Source organism: Trachemys scripta, chromosome 6, assembly GCF_013100865.1.
Source record: "Trachemys scripta elegans isolate TJP31775 chromosome 6, CAS_Tse_1.0, whole genome shotgun sequence".
NCBI lineage: Eukaryota > Metazoa > Chordata > Testudines > Emydidae > Trachemys > Trachemys scripta.
The window spans coordinates 51873941-51892471 of NC_048303.1; the positions used below are offsets into that span (position 1 = coordinate 51873941).

General features: G+C 46.2%; 1 protein-coding gene across 1 annotated transcript in view; it reads left to right on the forward strand.

Moving 5' to 3' along the window:
• The first annotated feature begins 442 nt into the window (after positions 1–442).
• RASA1 (RAS p21 protein activator 1) overlaps positions 443–18531 on the forward strand; it is a 111791-nt gene continuing 93702 nt past the window's right edge. Inside the window, exon 1 of the mRNA XM_034774895.1 lies at positions 443–1185. Coding sequence (XP_034630786.1) covers positions 761–1185 — 425 coding nt within the window. The 5' untranslated portion in view covers positions 443–760. The remainder of the gene's footprint in view (positions 1186–18531) is intronic.

Consider the following 18531-nt stretch of genomic DNA (forward strand, 5'->3'; position numbering starts at 1 on the left):
TGCAAAAGCACACATCTGGCAAGTGAATCTAACAAGATCCAAGCCCTAGCACTGTTTTTTAGAGGCGCTGTTGCACTGGAGTGCATCAGAGCCGCACTGGTGAGATTCATGGCTCCATATATTCTTTATTTAAGCAGTAGAACTTGGTGGTCTGGAAACAAAACGGTCAGGATGTGTCGGGTGCAGTAGACTCGGCTCGGTTTGTCCTCTCCTTTGACGTTGTAACCCGGGGGCCAAAAATCATCATGCTCCAGGTAGCGCCAGCTCTTTCTTTTCCCCCATGCGCGGTCCCTGCAAGGCTCCAGGTGAATCCAGCTTTTACCTTGCTCCCTGACTCAGGGCCGGCCGGAACCACAGGAGCTTAGCGCGCCCCTCGCGCATGCGCTCAGCCAGCCCCTCGCGGGCGGCCCTGGCGCGCATGCGCAATGTGAAGGGAGCCGCTCGCTAGTCTCCCTGCCTTCCCCCCCCCCACCCCGCCCAGCCTGGCCCGTGCCCGTTCCGAAGCTGCGCTCGCTGCGGGCGGGGTGAGTCTCCGCGGGAGCCGCTCCCGTCCCGGCCGCAGGGGGATGAGGCAGCCGCGCCGTGGCCCTGCCGCGCTGCCCTGAATCCAGCCCCCGCCCAGCCGGGTATTGTTCGTAGCCGCCGCCGCTGGGGAAGTTCGCTTGTCCCAGTCCCGGCTCCGCTCCCCGCTGGGGCGGGGCGGGGGGTCTCGGCCCCTCGGTCGCCTCCTCCCCGGCGTGCGGAGGGGGCGAGGCTCACCATGATGGCGGCCGAAGCTCCAGGCGAGGAGGGCGGCTCGGCGAGCGCCGCCGGGGAGCCGGGGCATTGCCCTGCCCTGTGCCGGGGCAAGGGGCCGCAGGGCTCCGGCGCGGGTAGCCCGGGCGCCGGCCCCCCTTTGTGCCCGGCGCTGGGACTCCTGGCCCGGGGCTCGGGGCCTGCCCCTCCGGCGGCGGCAGGCGGCGCGGTGGCCGCCGGGCTGGAGCAGGAGATGCCCAGGGGGGCGCTTGCCCCGCAGGAACCCGGCCCAACAGGAGGTCCGGCCCCTGGGGGCTTCCCTCCGCTGCCGCCCCCGCCGCTGCCGCTGGTAGGGGGGCTGGGCACCGTGGATGAAGGAGACTCGCTGGACGGGCCGGAGTACGAAGAGGAGGAGGTGGCCATCCCGCTCACCGCGCCCCCGACTAACCAGTGAGTAACTGACCCCTCCGTTCCCCGCTTGCTGCCCCTCCGAGGGGGACGGGAGCCGGCTATGCGGCCACTCTCGCTCCCCTCCCCCTTTCCCAGTGGAAAGTGTGTGTCAAATTCCGGCCAGGCCCTGCAAGTTTTGCACTCGCCCCCGGGATCCCGTTTAAATAGACCTAGTCAGTTGCTTGCATGGAAAGTGCTGAAATATTGGCGCTGAGGGCTGCTGTGTTTTCATCGGGGGTGGATCCTCAGCCTGGACAGCGGCTGACTTGGATGGACTGAAGCACATAAGAACGGCCATACTGGGTCAGACCAATGGTCAGGCTAGGCCAGTGTCCGCTCCTGTCTTCTGACAGTGGCCAATACCAGGTGGTTCAGAGGGAATGATCGGAACAGGGCACTTGTGGTGATCCATCCCCTGTCGTCCAGTCCGGGCATCTGACAGTCTAAGGCTCAGAGACACCCAGAGCATTGGAAAGTCTGAAACGTTCCTGTGCTCCCCAAGTAGAGTTGGATGTTTTTAGAGTCTCATGTTTAAAATGAACAAAGAAATTCTCCAGGGAGCTAGAAAAAACAGTATGGCAAACACTCAGCTAGATATTTGATTTGGTCTTTTGTGTTTTCAGTACTAATTGCAGCACTGTGAATCTTCACAAATGGTAAATAGTACTACAAAAGGAATGGGAAGCTCAGATGATTATTAAACTAGACCTTAGGAAGCTTTGTCAATTTTTTGGGAGCGTGTTATCCATTTTTAGACTCTTCCAAAATGTAGTAGTGAATAGTCATTGTGAGACTATAGCTATACCATAAGAAAACCTTTCATATGTATGCTGTGTATAACTACACACAGAAAATTGTATAGATTGTACCTTTTTAAAGTTGATGTAATTAAATGTCTTTGCATTTCAAAGTACTGGTATTTATTTTTCGTAAGCAATGAATTTAATAGCATGGTGTTCAGCTGACTTTAAAGGTGTTTGTGTTTAATTGGATTGTTTGAAAAATATTGGGAATTGAGTAACAGCAATAGTAGGTGTTTTACAGTAAGATTTCACTGTGCTTGTCCTTCCATTAGCTTAATAAGGATTCCTGTAGTGTTGATAATATTAAGGGAAATCTTACCTGTTATCCAGGACAATGGTTGTGTTTTATATATATTCTATTATCTGATACTTGCACACACATCATTAGTGTGCAGCATTTGTGTGTACAATTAGTGATAACTCTAAATGGAAGAAATCAGGAGGTACTAATAACCCACTTGTAAGGTGTCTAAAGGTTTATATAAAGCAATTTCAAGGTTTATATTAGGACAGACAATTACACTGAAGTGTGTCTGTTTATTGTCCCAGAAATAAAATTGTTTGATGTTTTTTAAGTTGGTATTTAGGAATCAAGCATTAACTAAGTTAAGGTGAATGTTTATATTTTGGATAAATTAGAGCTATAAGGCATAAAAGGTATATTTTACAATGGAAAATAACATTCAGATTGGTGCTGGTAATGTTTATCCAAGAATGTGCTAACGTAGTCTTGACAGTTTATCAGATGAAAGTATTGTGTTCTTTGCACTTTCTACAATATTTATCATTCTTGAGTTTAACTTAAAATTCTTCTTGCCTTGTTCTGTGCATGTGAATTTAGGGCTTTCAGAGGCTTCCTCTATTTCCTACTCCCCCTCTCCCCCACAATCATTTACCCATTTCATGCTGAAAAGATGCAAAAGCTGCCTCTTGTTTTGTGTGTATAAAGATAAAATGAAATTTGCATAGCTATAAAATATACCTTATCCTAGCCTTCTGTACTTCTGCCTGACAGGAACTGAATGAGTTTTTTTAAATAAAGTAACTAAAATAGACTAGCATATACTTCTGTGGAGGTTCTTGTTTAGTACCAGTACAGGAGGAAAAAATCTTTTGCATCCTGTAATAGCTCAGATATCAGAGACAGTTAAAGATCCACATGAATTCTAGACTTTTTCCAGGATTCAGGATGATAATGGCATAAATATACAAGGCGTAGCCATTGTACAAGAATGAGGGCATAGAGTTTAATATAAAACATGTTTTTTAATCTTATCAGTCTTTCCAATGATTTATTGATTGATTTTGATCGATTGTAACAGTTCTTGAAGATTAGGGCCTCATTATTTTAAGAACTGTAAAAACATATAGTAAGAGACAGTCCTGGCCACAAAGAGATTAAAAAAAAAAAAAAATCTAAATTGAACAAAAGATGAGAAGGGAAATGAAGGCACAGAGACATGAAGTGACTTGTCCAAGGTCATACAGTAAGTCACTGGTAGAAGGAGAACCTAGACTTCTGACTCCCAGTTCATTGCCTTGTCTGCTAGACAATACTGCCTCTCTTCGGCTGTAAACATATTTCTCAAATGGCAGTATAGGCAAATAACTTGAAAGTGCCTATTGTTTTTGGAATTATTGTGGTGGGGGATTGGGTGGCTATTTAGAGCTCTGAATAATCACTAATCTAAAATAAATTTCATTGTGACTGCCAACACTTTATTAAATGTAACCAATTTCTACAATTCTGTCGCAGAACAAGATAAATTTGTGGGCATGACAGCAATGTACTAATTCTGACATGTTGTCTAGTCTACTGCAAACCAGTAACTTTATAGATATATCCTTTTCAAAGACTAAGAAGGCGCCAATCTTGCAAACACCTAAGTACATACTGAACTTTACTTGCATTAGTAAGTGGGACTATTCACATGATTAAAGTTAAGCACATGAATAAGTCTATGCTGGATCAAGGCTTGATTGTGTAGCTGGGTGTCTTTCCTTCTAATGTCTAGAAATTCTTTAATGTTCTCTTCAAATATTGCATAATCTCATTTTTATATTCCTTATAAGCATGAAATTAGATCACTAGTTGGAAATTTAGTTAATTTCAGAAGGAGAAGTTGTTTCAGGGAACTACACCTGCCTCTGTCTACTTGTTTTTTGTTACTTTAGAATCCCTTTTCTGTATTTTAATTTTTTTCTCCTGTTCATGTGAAAGACCCAAACAAATGGGAAATCACGTGATTGTACAGGAAAAAACAGTGACACTGAATTTACACAAAGTAAACAGACTAAGGAAAACTTACCCATTTCCAATCTTTGTTATAGTAATTTTAGGTGTCGCTGAAGTTGACAGTACCTTGTATCCTTCCCAGCACCATCACCACCCTTTTTTGTAGAGTGCAAACAAAAGTGCCTTTTATTGCTGATAATCAATAAATTATGACTTGACCACTTATGAGACTAAGGTTTAATATGTGCTCCTAAGGGTTGTTTCTTCTTTAGCAGTATATTGTAAGGCTCTGAGTAAATAATGTCTTTAATATTAGTTGATCTCTCTAAGGCCTGGTCTACACTATGACTTTACTTCGGATTTAGCAGCGTTAAATCGAATTAACCCTGAACCCGTCCACACAACGAAGCCATTTATTACGAAATAAAGGGCTCTTAAAATCAATTTCTGTGCTCCACCCCGACGAGCGGAGTCGCGCCGAAATCGATATTGTCATTTCGAATTAGGGTTAGTGTGGCCGCAGTGCGATGGTATTGGCCTCCGGGAGCTATCCCACAGTGCATCATTGTGACTGCTCTGGACAGCAATCTGAACTCGGATGCACTGGCCAGGAAGACAGGAAAAGCCCCGCGATCATTTGAATTTTATTTCCTGTTTGCCCAGCGTGGAGAGCACAGGTGACCATAGAGAGCTCATCAGCACAGGTAACCATGTAGGCCGATAATCGAAAAAGAGCACCAGCATGGACTGTACAGGAGGTACTGGATCTGATTGCAGTAGGGGGAGAGGATTCAGTGCTAGCAGAACTTCGTTCGAAAAGATGAAATGCCAAAACTTTTGAAAAAATCTCCAAGGGCATGCTGGAGAGAGGCCACAATAGGGACTCAGATCAGTGCCACGTGAAAGTCAAAGAGCTCAGACAAGCCTATCAAAAAACAAAGGAGGCAAACGGTCGCTCCGGGTCAGAGCCGTGGATATGCCGCTTCTATGCTGAGCTGCATGGAGTTCTAGAAGGCCGCCACCACTACCCCACCTCTGACCGTGGATTCCGAGGCGGGGATAATCTCATCAGCTACACCTGAGGATTCTGCGGACGGGGAAGAGGAGGAGGAGGAGGACGAGCTTACGGAGAGCATCCAGCACTCCGTTCTCCCCAACAGCCAGGATCTTTTTCTCAGCCTGACTGAAGTACCCTTCCAAGCCAGTGTCCAAGACCATGACCCCATGGAAGGGACCTCAGGTGAGTTTACCTTTTAAAATATAAAACTTGTTTTAAAAGCAAGCATTTTTTAATGATTACTTTGCCCTGAGGACTTAGGATGCATTCGTGGCCAGTACAGCTACTGGAAGAGTCTGTTAACGTGTCTGGGGATGGAGCAGAAATCCTCCAGGGACATCCCCATGAAGCTCTCCTGGAGATACTCCAAAAGCCTTGCCACAAGGTTTCTGGGCAGTGCAGCCTTATTCCGTCCTCCATGGTAGGACACTTGACCACGCCATGCTTGCAGCAAGTAATCTGGTATCATTGCATGACAAAGCCTGGCAGTGTATGGTCCCGGTGTTTGTTGGCATTCAAGCAACATCCGTTCTTTATCTCGCTGTGTAATCCTCAGGAGAGTGATATCGCTCATGGTAACCTGGTTGAAATACTGGAATTTAATTAAGGGGACAGAGGTGGCCGTTCCTACTGGGCTGTTTGCCTGTGGCTGAAAAGAAATCCTTCCCTGCAGTTAGCCAAGCACAGAGGGAGCGGGGGCGGAATTGGCCCAGAGCTTTTCGCGTTCCCTGATACCAGCCACGTGGTGGGGGGAGGGGTAAAGCGATCATCCAGAGAATTGGATTGGGGGAGGGGGGTTAGTTTATTTTCTGCTGCTGAAGGTTAACAAGAAAACCGCAGCACTCAACGGGCTTTGCTTGGTATGTGGGAAAGGAGGGTGCAGAAGCCAAAAGACAATGGCTTACCATGGCCACATGCAAGCCGAATTCTGTTGCCCGGACCTGCGTCTGTGATCTCTAGCAGCAAAGCCACAGGCGCTCAATATTAAGAGGCAAAATGCGACCTTGCACAGAAATCACATGTGCTATGTAATGTGAATAGTGTTGGTCACCGTGAAAGAGTATAAGCATTGTTCTGCAAAATGTATCTTTTTAAAAAATTCTCTCCTTTTTTCCCTCCCTCCAGCAGCTGCAAATTTTTCAAGCCTCCCTCCTCCATCCCGAAGGCTCTCAGATAAGGTGTCGGAAAAAGAAATCGCGAGACGAGATGTTCGCAGAAATCATGGAATCCACCTGCAGTGAAAGAGCTCATCTGAATGAGTGGAAGGACACTGTTTCAAAATATAGGAAAGAAGCCAGTGAACATGAGGACAGGAGAGACCAATGTGGGACAGGAGGGACCAACGTGAGGAGAGGAGAGACGCTCGAGATGAGAGGTGGCGGCAGGAAGATCAGAGGAGGCAGGATGCAACGCTGGGGCTGCTGCGTGAGCAAACAGACATGCTGCAGCGTCTGGTGGAGCTTCAGGAACGGCAGCAGAATAACAGAGTGCCGCTACAGCTGCTGTATAACCCCCCTCCCCGCTCACCATGTTCCATAGCCTCCTCACCCAGACGTGTAAGAACGCGGGGGAGGAGGGCTCCGTACACCCTCCCATTCCACCCCAGTGGACAGCCCAAGCAAAAGGCTGTCATTTTTTTAACCTTTTTTTAGTGGCCTTTTCCTTCCCGCGGATCCTCCTCCCAAACCCCACCTGGGTTCTCTCCCTCTTTTTATAATCAATTAATAAAGAATAAATGTTTTTTAAATGATAGTGACTTTATTTCCTTTGAAAGCAAGCTGGGGAAAGGGGGAGGGTGGGTTCCTTACAGAGAATGAGTCAATAAAGGGGGCGGGTTTTCATGAAGGAGAAACAAACAGAAATTTCACACTGTAGCCTGGCCAGTCATGAAATTGGTTTTCAAAGCTTCTCTGATGCACAGCGCTTCCTGGTGTGCTCTTCTGATCGCCCAGGTGTCTGGCTGCGCGTAATCAGCAGCCAGGCGATTTGCCTCAGCCTCCCATCCCGCCATAAAGGTCTTCCCCTTACTCTCACAGAGATTGTGGAGCACACAGCAAGCAGAAATAACAATGGGGATATTGGTTTGGCTGAGGTGTGAGCGAGTCAGTATTGATCGCCAGCGACCTTTTAAACGGCCAAATGCACATTCTACCACCATTCTGCACTTGCTCAGCCTGTAGTTGAACAGCTCCTGACTCTTGTCCAGGCTGCCTGTGTATGGCTTCATGAGCCATGGCATTAAGGGGTAGGCTGGGTCCCCAAGAATAACTATTGGCATTTCAACATCCCCAACGGTTATTTTCTGGTCCGGAAAGTAAGTCCCTTGCTGCAGCCCTTTAAACAGAGTAGTGTTCCTGAAGACGCGAGCGTCATGAACCCTTCCCGCCCAGCCCACGTTGATGTTGGTGAAATGTCCCTTGTGATCCACAAGTGCTTGCAGCACCATTGAAAAGTACCCCCTGCGGTTTATGTACTGGATACCCTGGTGCTCCGGTGCCAAGATAGGGATATGGTTTCCATCTATCGCCGCACCACAGTTAGGGAATCCCATTGCAGCAAAGCCATCCACTATGACCTGCACATTTTCCAGAGTCACTACCTTTCGTAGCATCACTTCAGTGATTGCTTTGGCTACTTGCATCACAGCAGCCCCTACAATAGATTTGCCCACTCCAAATTGATTCCTGACTGACCGGTAACTGTCTGGCGTTGCAAGCTTCCACAGGGCTATTGCCACTCGCTTCTCAACTGTGAGGGCTGCTCTCATCTTGGTATTCTGGCGTTTCAGGGCAGGGGACAGCAAGTCACAAAGTTCCATGAAAGTGCCCTTACGCATGCGAAAGTTTCGCAGCCACTGGGAATCGTCCCACACCTGCAACACTATGCGGTCCCACCAGTCTGTGCTTGTTTCCCGGGCCCAGAATTGGCGTTCCACGGATAGAACCTGCCCCATTAACAACATGATCTCCAAAGCACCGGGGCCAGAATTCCAATGGGCGGGGAGACTGTGGGAACTATGGGATAGCTACCCACAGTGCAACGCTCTGGAAATCGACGCTAGCCCCGGTACATGGACGCACACCGCCGAATTCATGTTCTTAGTGTGGCCGCATACATTCAACTTTATACAATCTGTTTCCAAAATTCGAATTATATACATTCGGATTAATCCCGTGGTGTAGACATACTCAAAGTGTAACTTATAAGAAACAAAATAAGGATTAATATTCTACATCAATTTATAACAATAAAGCAGGTCTAAATTACAGATTTAATTACTGTTCTTTTAGAGCTAAATTAAACGTTAACCTCTTAAAACATGATCACAATTAAAATTTGGAAAGCAAAGTTATTCTAATATTCCACTAGTTTGAAGACAACTGCAACTGCAAACTCCACCCTTTCCCACTTCCCACTAGCTAATTCATCCCTTTTATAGAGGGAGTGTATTGTGGTTTGCTCATGTTCAGTAAATGTAACCTTTTCATTCTTTTAATAAAATATTTTACATATGTATCAAAGGTTGGGGGTGCTTCTTGTTACTACTGGTGATGGTCTTGGTGATGGTTACTCTTGGGTCTGGAGTAGGAGGCAGTATATTTTATGTAACAATAGTCACTAGTAGCGGTTTCCTTCTGCAAGCATCCTGGTTGAGGGCTGAATTAAACTGGTGGAGTTAGCAACCTGGTATCCAAGCATTACTGGAAAAGATGCTACAGACCTTGTTTGGGGAACTGCTGATATACAACTTCTTTGCTAGCCTTGAGGGTTATTGAACCTTACAGTGAGATTCTACTTTGAAAAATATCTTTCTATGCAGAACACTGTTTGGCTTCATATATTTATAATTTCCAGATATTTTTTCTCATGTTACCAGTATAAAGATGCATCTTCCAACTTCTAGTCAAGAAAACTAAACCTGGAATCTAAAGGTAAAATCTATTCTTCCTCATTTGTATATTGTCACCAGTAATAAAGCTGCTGCAGACCAAACACTCTGCATAGTTACATCTATGTGTATGTCTATACTGCATCTAGGAGCAAGCCATCCAGCACAGGTAAACAGACTCATGCTAGCAAAGCTGGAGTTAGAGTACTAAAAATTGCAATGTGAACATTGCAGCTCTGGTGGAGACTCAGGCTCTCCACCCAAGCTCAGTCCAAGGGGGTCAGGTGGGCTTGAAATCCTGAGCTGCCACCCCAGCTGCAACATCCACATTGCTATTTTTAGCATGCTAGCATGAGCTTGGTTGGAAAAGTCTGTCTTCCTGTGCTCAGAGGCTTGCTCCCAACAGCAGTGTAAACCTACTTTGAGGTCTTTATAAGTGTACTACTTACATGGAAACTAATGCAAAGGAAGACGGGTAGGGGAGTGAAGCATGGACAAGCTCTGCACTTCTTACTAGGATGCCTTAAATGTACTCTTCTGAGAGAAAGTGTGTTCCTCTTGGTTAGCTTGGAGCTTCCTTTACCCCATACCAGCTATTAGGAGAAAGGGGGAAAGTTTCTCTTTCGTACCTCTACTTTCCTGGACGTTGGAAAAGGAGGGAGGGGAAGAGAAGGATTTTCTGTTTATTTTTACCCCCAAATTCTCTTGCTTCAAAAAGCTGAGACCTTGTCTATGCTACAGGTTACTTTGATATAACTTACATTGCTTGGGATGTGAGTAATCCACAACCCTGAGTGACATAAATTATATCAACCTAAGCGCCGGTGTAGGCAGTGCTATGTCAGGAAAGCTTCTCCTGCCATGCTACTGCCTCTCATGCATCTCCACCCCAAGTGCTAAAGTGGCACAGCGAAATCAGTACTGCGGTAAGTGCTGTAGTGTAGATGTACTGTAGCCTGAGTGAAATTCCTAAGAATTGGATCAATTTCATGTCTTCATAAACCAGGGGTTCTGTGGTCACGAGGTTATTACATAGGGGGTCGCGAGCTGTCAATCTCCACCCCAAACCCCGCTTTGCCTCCAGCATTTATAATGGTGTTAAATTAAAAACCACTTTTTATATATTTATAAGGGGGGGTCTCACTCAGAGGCTTGCTATGAGAAAGGGGTCACCAGTAAAAAAAAGTTTGAGAGCCACTGTCATAAACTCTTTGAACAGCAAGTGTGAAACTGACCTGAGTGTGGTATCTTTCCTTGTTCTGCTGCAGAACTGGCAATAGCAAATACGTACTCTGTTCTTTATTGCTGGGTAATGGGGATGAGGTTTTGAAAAAAGGAGAATGCTTTCCTCACTTCCCTGGCCCTGTTGAAGCTGCTTCTGTTGCTGCTGCCTCCACTCCTCCTGTCCCCCATCTCCCTTGAAAAGAAGAGTTTCCAATAGTTTTGGAGGATGCTGTCTAGTCTGTTGCTTTCTGTAGCAGTACTATTGAATTTACAAGAATTTGGTCAATTTAACACTGGCATAGCAGTAGTAAAGCTGACAAGGTTCTTCTGCTACTGACACCTTTAAATCAACACTGTAAAACTTAGAAGCTCCAGTATTTGCAAAGAAACTTTCACTTTTATATGGTACATTTTTTGAATAGTGATTATCAGAAGATGCTTGTGTTGAATTTGAACAGAGCGCCAGTAGCTTTATAGAATAAAATTGCTTGTCATAAAATTGTGTTCAAAACGTATCCCAAACTGATATCTTTACTGACTTTTTTTTTGTTACCTGTTGAGACAAAATATTAAATAATAAAAGATGGGGAAGAAAACAGCTAAAACATGAGACTGTAGTGTGTGGGAGAATGTTAAATAAAGTGGAAGTGGAAGTGAAACATTATTATATCTGATTTTAGTGTGAAGTGTAGGTTTCATCAAATGAGTGTAATAAGTAACAGCTACAAAATTCTGTAGCACTTCCGTCTGTTTCAGCAGCATGGGTGAGAGAATGTGTGCGCAGTTCTACAGTAGAAGTATTGCTGGTGTCCATACACTCAAAAATTCTTGAGCATAAAATCACCTTTTTGGTAATTACATTTATGTATGCTGGAGAATTTAATGCAAGTCCCAGGAAATAGTCTTAATGTCATACATTGATTTTTCTGTATAGAAACAATAAATGATATAATTTCTCTTTTTAGTGTGTGTGAAGTTTATTTTCCCTCTCTTTAGCAAATTGATGTGGTAAACAGATAAAAATATCTACAAATGAAGTTTTTCATTGTACCTTTCTGTTCTTCTTAAGTAATGTATTTTGTCTTATCAAAACCTGATCCTGGGGTATAATGGAAAGAGAAGAAAACTTTGTTCATTTTTGTAAAATTGTACATCTGTGTGCTCAAGTTTTTTAAGATTACATGTGTGTGAAGAACATGCTTTTGTACAATAACTTAAGTTATCCATAATTTTCTAAAATTGTCAATCTGGATGGTTTTTTGGCCAGATTAACTGGGGCAGCATGAATACGACCAGGTTTCATGATTTATAACTAATTACAAAGTAGAATGTTTGTGAAGATGTTCTTTAGAATCATAGAAGATTAGGGTTGGAAGAGACCTCAGGAGGTCATCTAGTCCAACCCTCTGCTCAAAGCAGGACCAGCACCAACTAAATCATCCCAGCCAGGGCTTTGTCAAGCTGGGCCTTAAAAACTTCTAAGGATGGAGATTCTATCACCTCCCTAGGTAACCCATTCCAGTGCTTCAGCACCCTCCTAGTGAAATAGTGTTTCCTAATATCCAACCTAGACCTCCCCCACTGCAACTTGAGACCATTGCTCCTTGTTCTGTCATCTGCCACCACTGAGAACAGCCTAGCTCCATCCTCTTTGGAACCCCCCTTCAGATAGTTGAAGGCTGCTATCAAATCTCCCATCACTCTTCTCTTCTGCAAACTAAACAAGCCCAGTTCCCTCAGCCTCTCCTTGTAAGTCATGTGCCCCAGCCCCCGATCATTTTTGTTGCCCTCTGTTGAACACTCTCCAATTTGTCCACTTCCTTTCCGTAGTGAAGGGCCCAAAACTGGATGCAATACTCCAGATGTGGCCTCACCAGTGCCAAAGGAGAGGGGAATAATCACTTCCCTTGATCTGCTCGCAGTGTTCCTACTAATACAGCCCAATATACCGTTAGCCTTCTTGGCAACAAGGGCACATTGCTGACTCATATCCAGTTTCTCATCCACTGTAATCTCCAGGTCCTTTTCTGCAGAACTGCTGCTTAGCCAGTCTGTCCCCAGCCTGTAGCGGTGCCTGGGATTCTTCCGTCCTAAGTGCAGGACTCTGCACTTGTCCTTGTTGAACCTCCTCAGATTTCTTTTGGCCCAATCCTCCAATTTGTCTAGGTCACTCTGGACCCTATCCCTACCCTCCAGCGTATCTACCTCTCCCCCTAGCTTAGTGTCATCTGTGAACTTGCTGAGGGTGCAATCCAACCCATCATCCAGATCATTAATAAAGATGTTGAACAAAACCGACCCCAAGGGTACTCAGCTTGATACCAGCTGCCAACTAGACATCGAGCCGTTGATCACTACCCCTGTTAATCTAGCCAGCTTTCTATCCACCTTATAGTCCATTCATCCAATCCATACTTTTTTAACTTGCTGGGAAGAATAGTGTGGGAGACCCTATCAAAAGCTTTGCTAAAGTCAAGATATAGCATGTCCACTGCTTTCCCTATATCCACAGAGCCATTTAGTCCTCATTTGCTTTACTACAACAGAAATGTGATATCAATATATACTTCATGTTCAAGACTATCTTGTCTTACTGTTTTTTTTTTAAAGTGAAAGCAAGATAGGAAGTTAAATAATATGTAAAACTACAATTTTTTTAAAGGATGAGGTACAAAATGTAAAAATGGAAGCTTCAAATCTAAAAACAAAAATAGAGTGGCATTTGAGGATGGGAAAAGTTCAAAAAACGATGTGCAGGTTTTTGGTGGAAGAACAAACATTTACTTGATCTAAATAGTAAATAGAGAATTTGATTATGTGCTCTGTAGTTTTTTAATACATATTTGTGAAGATAATTCATATATAATACATAAGCCACAGCTGAATAAATTTGCCAGAGAATGGGCTTCTCACCTATCTAGCCAACAGATTCCAGTGTATCATGCCTTTTCTCTTTCCCTCACCTCTTCCCAGCCTCTGGGGGGAAAAAGGATACCCATTTTTCCACCAGGTACTCTTTCTTGGACCTATAAGTTAGTAATTGGCTTGATGCTCCAAAGCGTGAGCATTTCTCTCTATTTTTATACAATCTCATGTTTTCTATATACATTTTTAATCCTTTCCATTGTAGGATATTTAGGAAAACTGCTCTACAGAAAGATACATTCCTAAGGGATAACTTCAATTGCTGCTTCCAATTTAGGAAGTCTCTTAAACTCTTGTAGTGTAGTTTCCCCCTTAGGCTATGGTTATACTTCCTGTAGAAAATGCATCCAGCCACAGGTCCATCATTGGCTAAGAAATCAAATTCCTTTCATCAGATCCCAAAGAGGGGCTTAGAGTTGTTACTCTTATCTTACCTTGTGCTGCTAGCTAGTTTCAGCAGCTTTTGAGACCTGGTCTACAGACAGTTAGGGATACGTGTGGGTTTGGCTTTGTTTGGTTTGGTTTTGTAATCTACAATAGAACCTCAGAGTTTCAAACACCAGAGTTATTACCTGACCGGTCAATCACACACCTCACTTGGAACTGGAAATAGGCAATCAGGCAGCAGCAGAGACCCTTTCCTCCCCCCCCCCCCCCCCCCCAAAAAAAAACACAAATGCGGTTCAGTACTATGTTAAAAGTAAACTACTAAACAAATAAAGGGTAAGTTTAAAAAAAAAAATTTTGACAAGGTAAGGAAACTTTCTGTGCTTGTTCCATTTAAATTAAGATGGTTAAAAGCACCATTTTTCTTCTGCATAGTAAAGTTTCAATGCTGTATTAAGTCAAAATTCAGTTGTAAACTTTTGAAAGAACAACCATAATGTTTTGTTCAGAATTATGAACATTTCAGAATTACGAACAACCTCCATTCCTGAGGTGTTTGTAAATCTGAAGTTCTACTGTAAAAAATTCTACTGTAATAAAAAAAGTATAGTACAACCCCCTAGTGTGGATGCAGTTTTATATCTATATAAAGGTGACTTAGAGCTTGTTTACACTACAGCTGATGTCATTCAGGGGGGTGAATAAGGCCTTGGCTACACTTGCAGATGTACAGCGCTATGAGTTAAACTTGACTTCGTGCAGCTGAGTAGGGAAAGCGCTGCAGTCTGTCCACACTGACAGCTGCCCAGCACACTGTCGTGGCCACATTTGCGGCAATTGCAGCGCTATTGGGAGCAGTGCATTATGGACAGCTATCCCACAGAGCACCTTTTCCCATTCTGGCGCCGTGGGTTGTGGGAAGGGGGCGTGGGTGCGGGGCATTCTGGGTCCTGTCCCAACGCCCTGTGATGCATCACTTCGCATCCCAGAAATCCCTTTGTTTCCATTCACCTTTGGCGCCATCTTTCAGCGGTTTCTGTGCAGCGCGATCTGTCTGCGGGAAATGGAGCCCGAACTGCTGAGGCGTATGCTGACTTATCTCGCCAGCACATCACGTTTGGTTGTCAAACTATTCCTTAAGATCCAAAGTGACAGTGAGAGTGAGGAGTCCGATGATGCTATCGAGCCGCGTAACTTGTACGACACGAAATTGCTTGTGGCATTCACGGACGTGCTCAGCACCGTGGAACGCCGCTTCTGGATTCGGGAAACAAGCACCGAGTGGTGGGATCACATCGTCATGGAAGTCTGAGATGATGAGCAGTGGCTGCAGAACTTTCGGATGAGAAAAGCCACTTTCATGGGACTGTGTGAGGAGCTTGCCCCCACCCTGCGGCGCAAGGACACGAGATTGAGAGCTGCCCTGCCAGTGGAGAAGTGGGTGGCTATTGCAATCTGGAAGCTGGCAACTCCAGACAGCTACCGGTCGGTCGCAAACCAGTTTGGAGTGGGAAAGTCGACCGTTGGAATCGCGTTGATGCAAGTTTGCAAGGCCATTAATCTCAGAAGAACCGTGACTCTGGGTAACGTGCAGGAAATAGTGGATGGCTTTGCACAAATGGGGTTCCCTAACTGTGGAGGGGCGATAGATGGGACGCACGTTCCTATTCTGGCACCACCCCACCTAGGATCCGAGTACGTTAATCGGAAGGGGTATTTCTCTATGGTTCTCCAGGCGCTTGTGGATCACCGTGGGCGTTTCATTGACATTAACACAGGCTGGCCCGGAAAGGTGCATGACGCACGCATCTTTCGGAACACTTGGCTGTTCAGGAAGATGCAGACCGGGACATTTTTCCCCAGAGCGGAAGATCACGGTAGGGGAAGTTGAAATGCCCATTGTGATCCTTGGAGATCCCGCTTACTTGTTAATGCCGTGGCTCATGAAACCCTACACAGGGAGCCTTGACAGCAGCAAGGAACAGTTCAACTACAGACTGAGCCGGTGCCAAATGACTGTGGAGTGTGCCTTTGGCCATTTAAAGGGCTGCTGGCGATCTCTGTATGGGAAGCTGGACTTGGCCGAAAACAGCATCCCCGCGGTTATATCCGCGTGCTGTGCCCTCCGTAATATTTGTGAAGGGAAGGGTGAAAGCTTCACTCAGGCATGGACCTCTGAGGTTCAGCACCTGGAGGCTGAATTTGTACAGCCAGAGAGTAGGGCTATTACAGGGGCCCAGCGCGGGGCTGCAAGGATTAGGGATGCCTTGAGGGAGCAATTTGAGGCTGAAAACCAGCAGTGATATCTGGTGCCCTGCACGGGAGTGAAGTGGAGTAGTTCCAATCTTTAGGAATCAGTGACTGCTAAGCAGACTTGCAGTGCCTGTTTATTTCCTGGGCTAAGGAGTCTTTTACTTTATGCAATAATAAAGAATGTTTTCAAAGCCAAAGAATCCATTTATTGAAAAGAAGAACAAATTATTTATTGAAAAGAAACCAGGGGGTGGAGTGGGGAACGGTACAATCACAGATTTGCGTATGTCCTGTCTGGTGTGCTGTGTAGTGAGTGCTGCACTTCAGGATAGCTATACTTCATGGTGATGGGGGTTGAGTGCAGAGGGTAAGGGTTTTCAGGGCTGGGTGGTGAAGATACTGGTGTTGGAGGCAGCGGGTGGCGTGAAGAACACGGAAGTTGGGGAAAGTGGGTTGGAGGTGACAGTGGGGCACAACGGAAAGAGTTTTGGGACAAGGCTTGTAGGGGGGGGGGTGTTTGCATTTGCGTTACTGCTCCTCTTTCTGCATGGCTACGAGCTCCTGGATAGCGTCTGCTTGGCGCTCCAGGATGCTTATGAGCTGATCCGTGCTTTGCTGCCGGTGCTCTGTGCTTTGCTGCCGGTGCGCTGCGTTTTCCTGGCGGATCCTGCTTTCTCTCTCCCTCCAGTCCTGTGCTTTCTCTTTAATAGATAGCCGCATGACTTCTTGCAGCATGTCGTCTTTGCTTTTTCGTGGTCTCTTCCTGAGTCTTTGCAGTCTCTGAACAGGCGATAAGAGGGACGGCTGAGGTCTCAAGGTTGATGCTGCTGTATAGGCAAAATGCAACATTTAACAGAGGCAGCATTGTTTATACCAGACAGAATAATGATTCCCCCTGCACTTAAGGAGTAGAAAACACACAGGGTCTACACAATAGCATAATTTTCCCGTCCGAAACAGAGCACACACATCCCATGGGAGCCTCAAAATGGTGAGTAAGGGGGTCTGATAGTTTCAGGGCTGCACTGTCCTCTGGGTTTCTGTGCCTTGGGGAGAGCCAACAGCTTCAGGGGGCACCTACACTGAACACTGTCCCAACATTTTCCACAGGAGTTCATCCTGGACGATATCTCGCTGCTGAGGGTGACCTGGGAAGCAAGGGAGAGTCTTCTACTGCAATGCGGCTTCCGCCCTGGCCCATATGCAGCTTACCTGTGTGCAGTAATGGCCCCCCCACCCCTCGCGGCACAGTGGCACGGACATGTTAGCCTGGCTGGGACAGGGACCATGGTGGCTCTCCCGATAAGCCTGCGCAAGCGCATTGCACACGTTCTGGATGAGACATTCGAGGAGATTACCAAGGCCGATTACTGTGATGTGATAAACCACATCAATGCACTATTCCGCATCTAGGCATGCACGCCTAACCCTCCTCTCCCAAAGAGCCCGCATTGAAAAAATTCCTTCCCGAAAAAAAAGCCGCTTCCCAGGAACCTGCTCTTCTGTTTGTCCTCCACCAAGTACCGGCCGCTGCGACTGGCTACCTTCCTCCTGGCTCGAGAAGAGCTCCTGGCTGCATGGCTCCAGGGATTCCAGGATGTCTCCATCCGGCCCACCACCATCACTCCCGTTTTCCTCCTCCTCCCCCCGCACCGGCTCTGAAGTGTCCATGGTGGTGCTCGGAGTGGAGGTGGGGTTAACCCCAAGTATCGCATCCAGCTCTTTGTAGAATCGGCAGGTCGTGGGGGGAGTACCCGAGGGGCCGTTTGCATCGCAGGCTTTGCGGTACACACTCCGGAGCTCCTTCACTTTAATCCTGCACTGCAGGGTGTCCCGGTCATGGCCCCTTTCCATCATGTCCTTTGATACCTTCCCGAAGGTATCGTAATTCCTATAGCTGGAGCGCAGCTGGGACTGTATAGCTTCCTCCCCCCAAACACTGATGAGGTCCAGCAACTCGCCATTGCTCCATGCTGGGGCTCGCTTGGCGCGTGGAGGCATGGTCACCTGGAAAGATTCGCTGATAGCACACCACGTCACGCCGGGCTGAGCAAACAGGAAGGGGATTTTTAAAATTTCCGGGGAATGTAAAGGGTGGGTCACATGGTTGGTTACCTGAGGCCAGGGCAGTAGAGTTTGAACTGATGATCAGAGTGGCTAGAACAGGCATTGTGGGATACTGCAGAATAATTCTGGAGGCCATTCACAGCACATTGGGCGGCCACACTGGTGCTGCAGCGGCAGCGCAATACACACTATTCCTCTCAGAGAGGTGGAGTACATGCAGCTCTGCAACCACGGAGATACATCGCTGCAAATGCCTTGCCAGTGTGGACAGGGAGTGAGTTACAGCGCTGGGGGAGGCTTTACAGCGCTGTAACTCGCAAGTGTAGCCAAGGCCTAAATCTCTCCTCGCAGCTTAGAGTGGCTACGTTAGAAATACAGTTGTGCCTTTGTAAACTCTCTAGAGTAGCTATGCCCTTACAGGAAGAGGAATAAGCTATAATGTTGTGTATGGGATAGCAATATTGGTATAAAGTACCATCAGAGCTGTATAACTGCATCTACACTA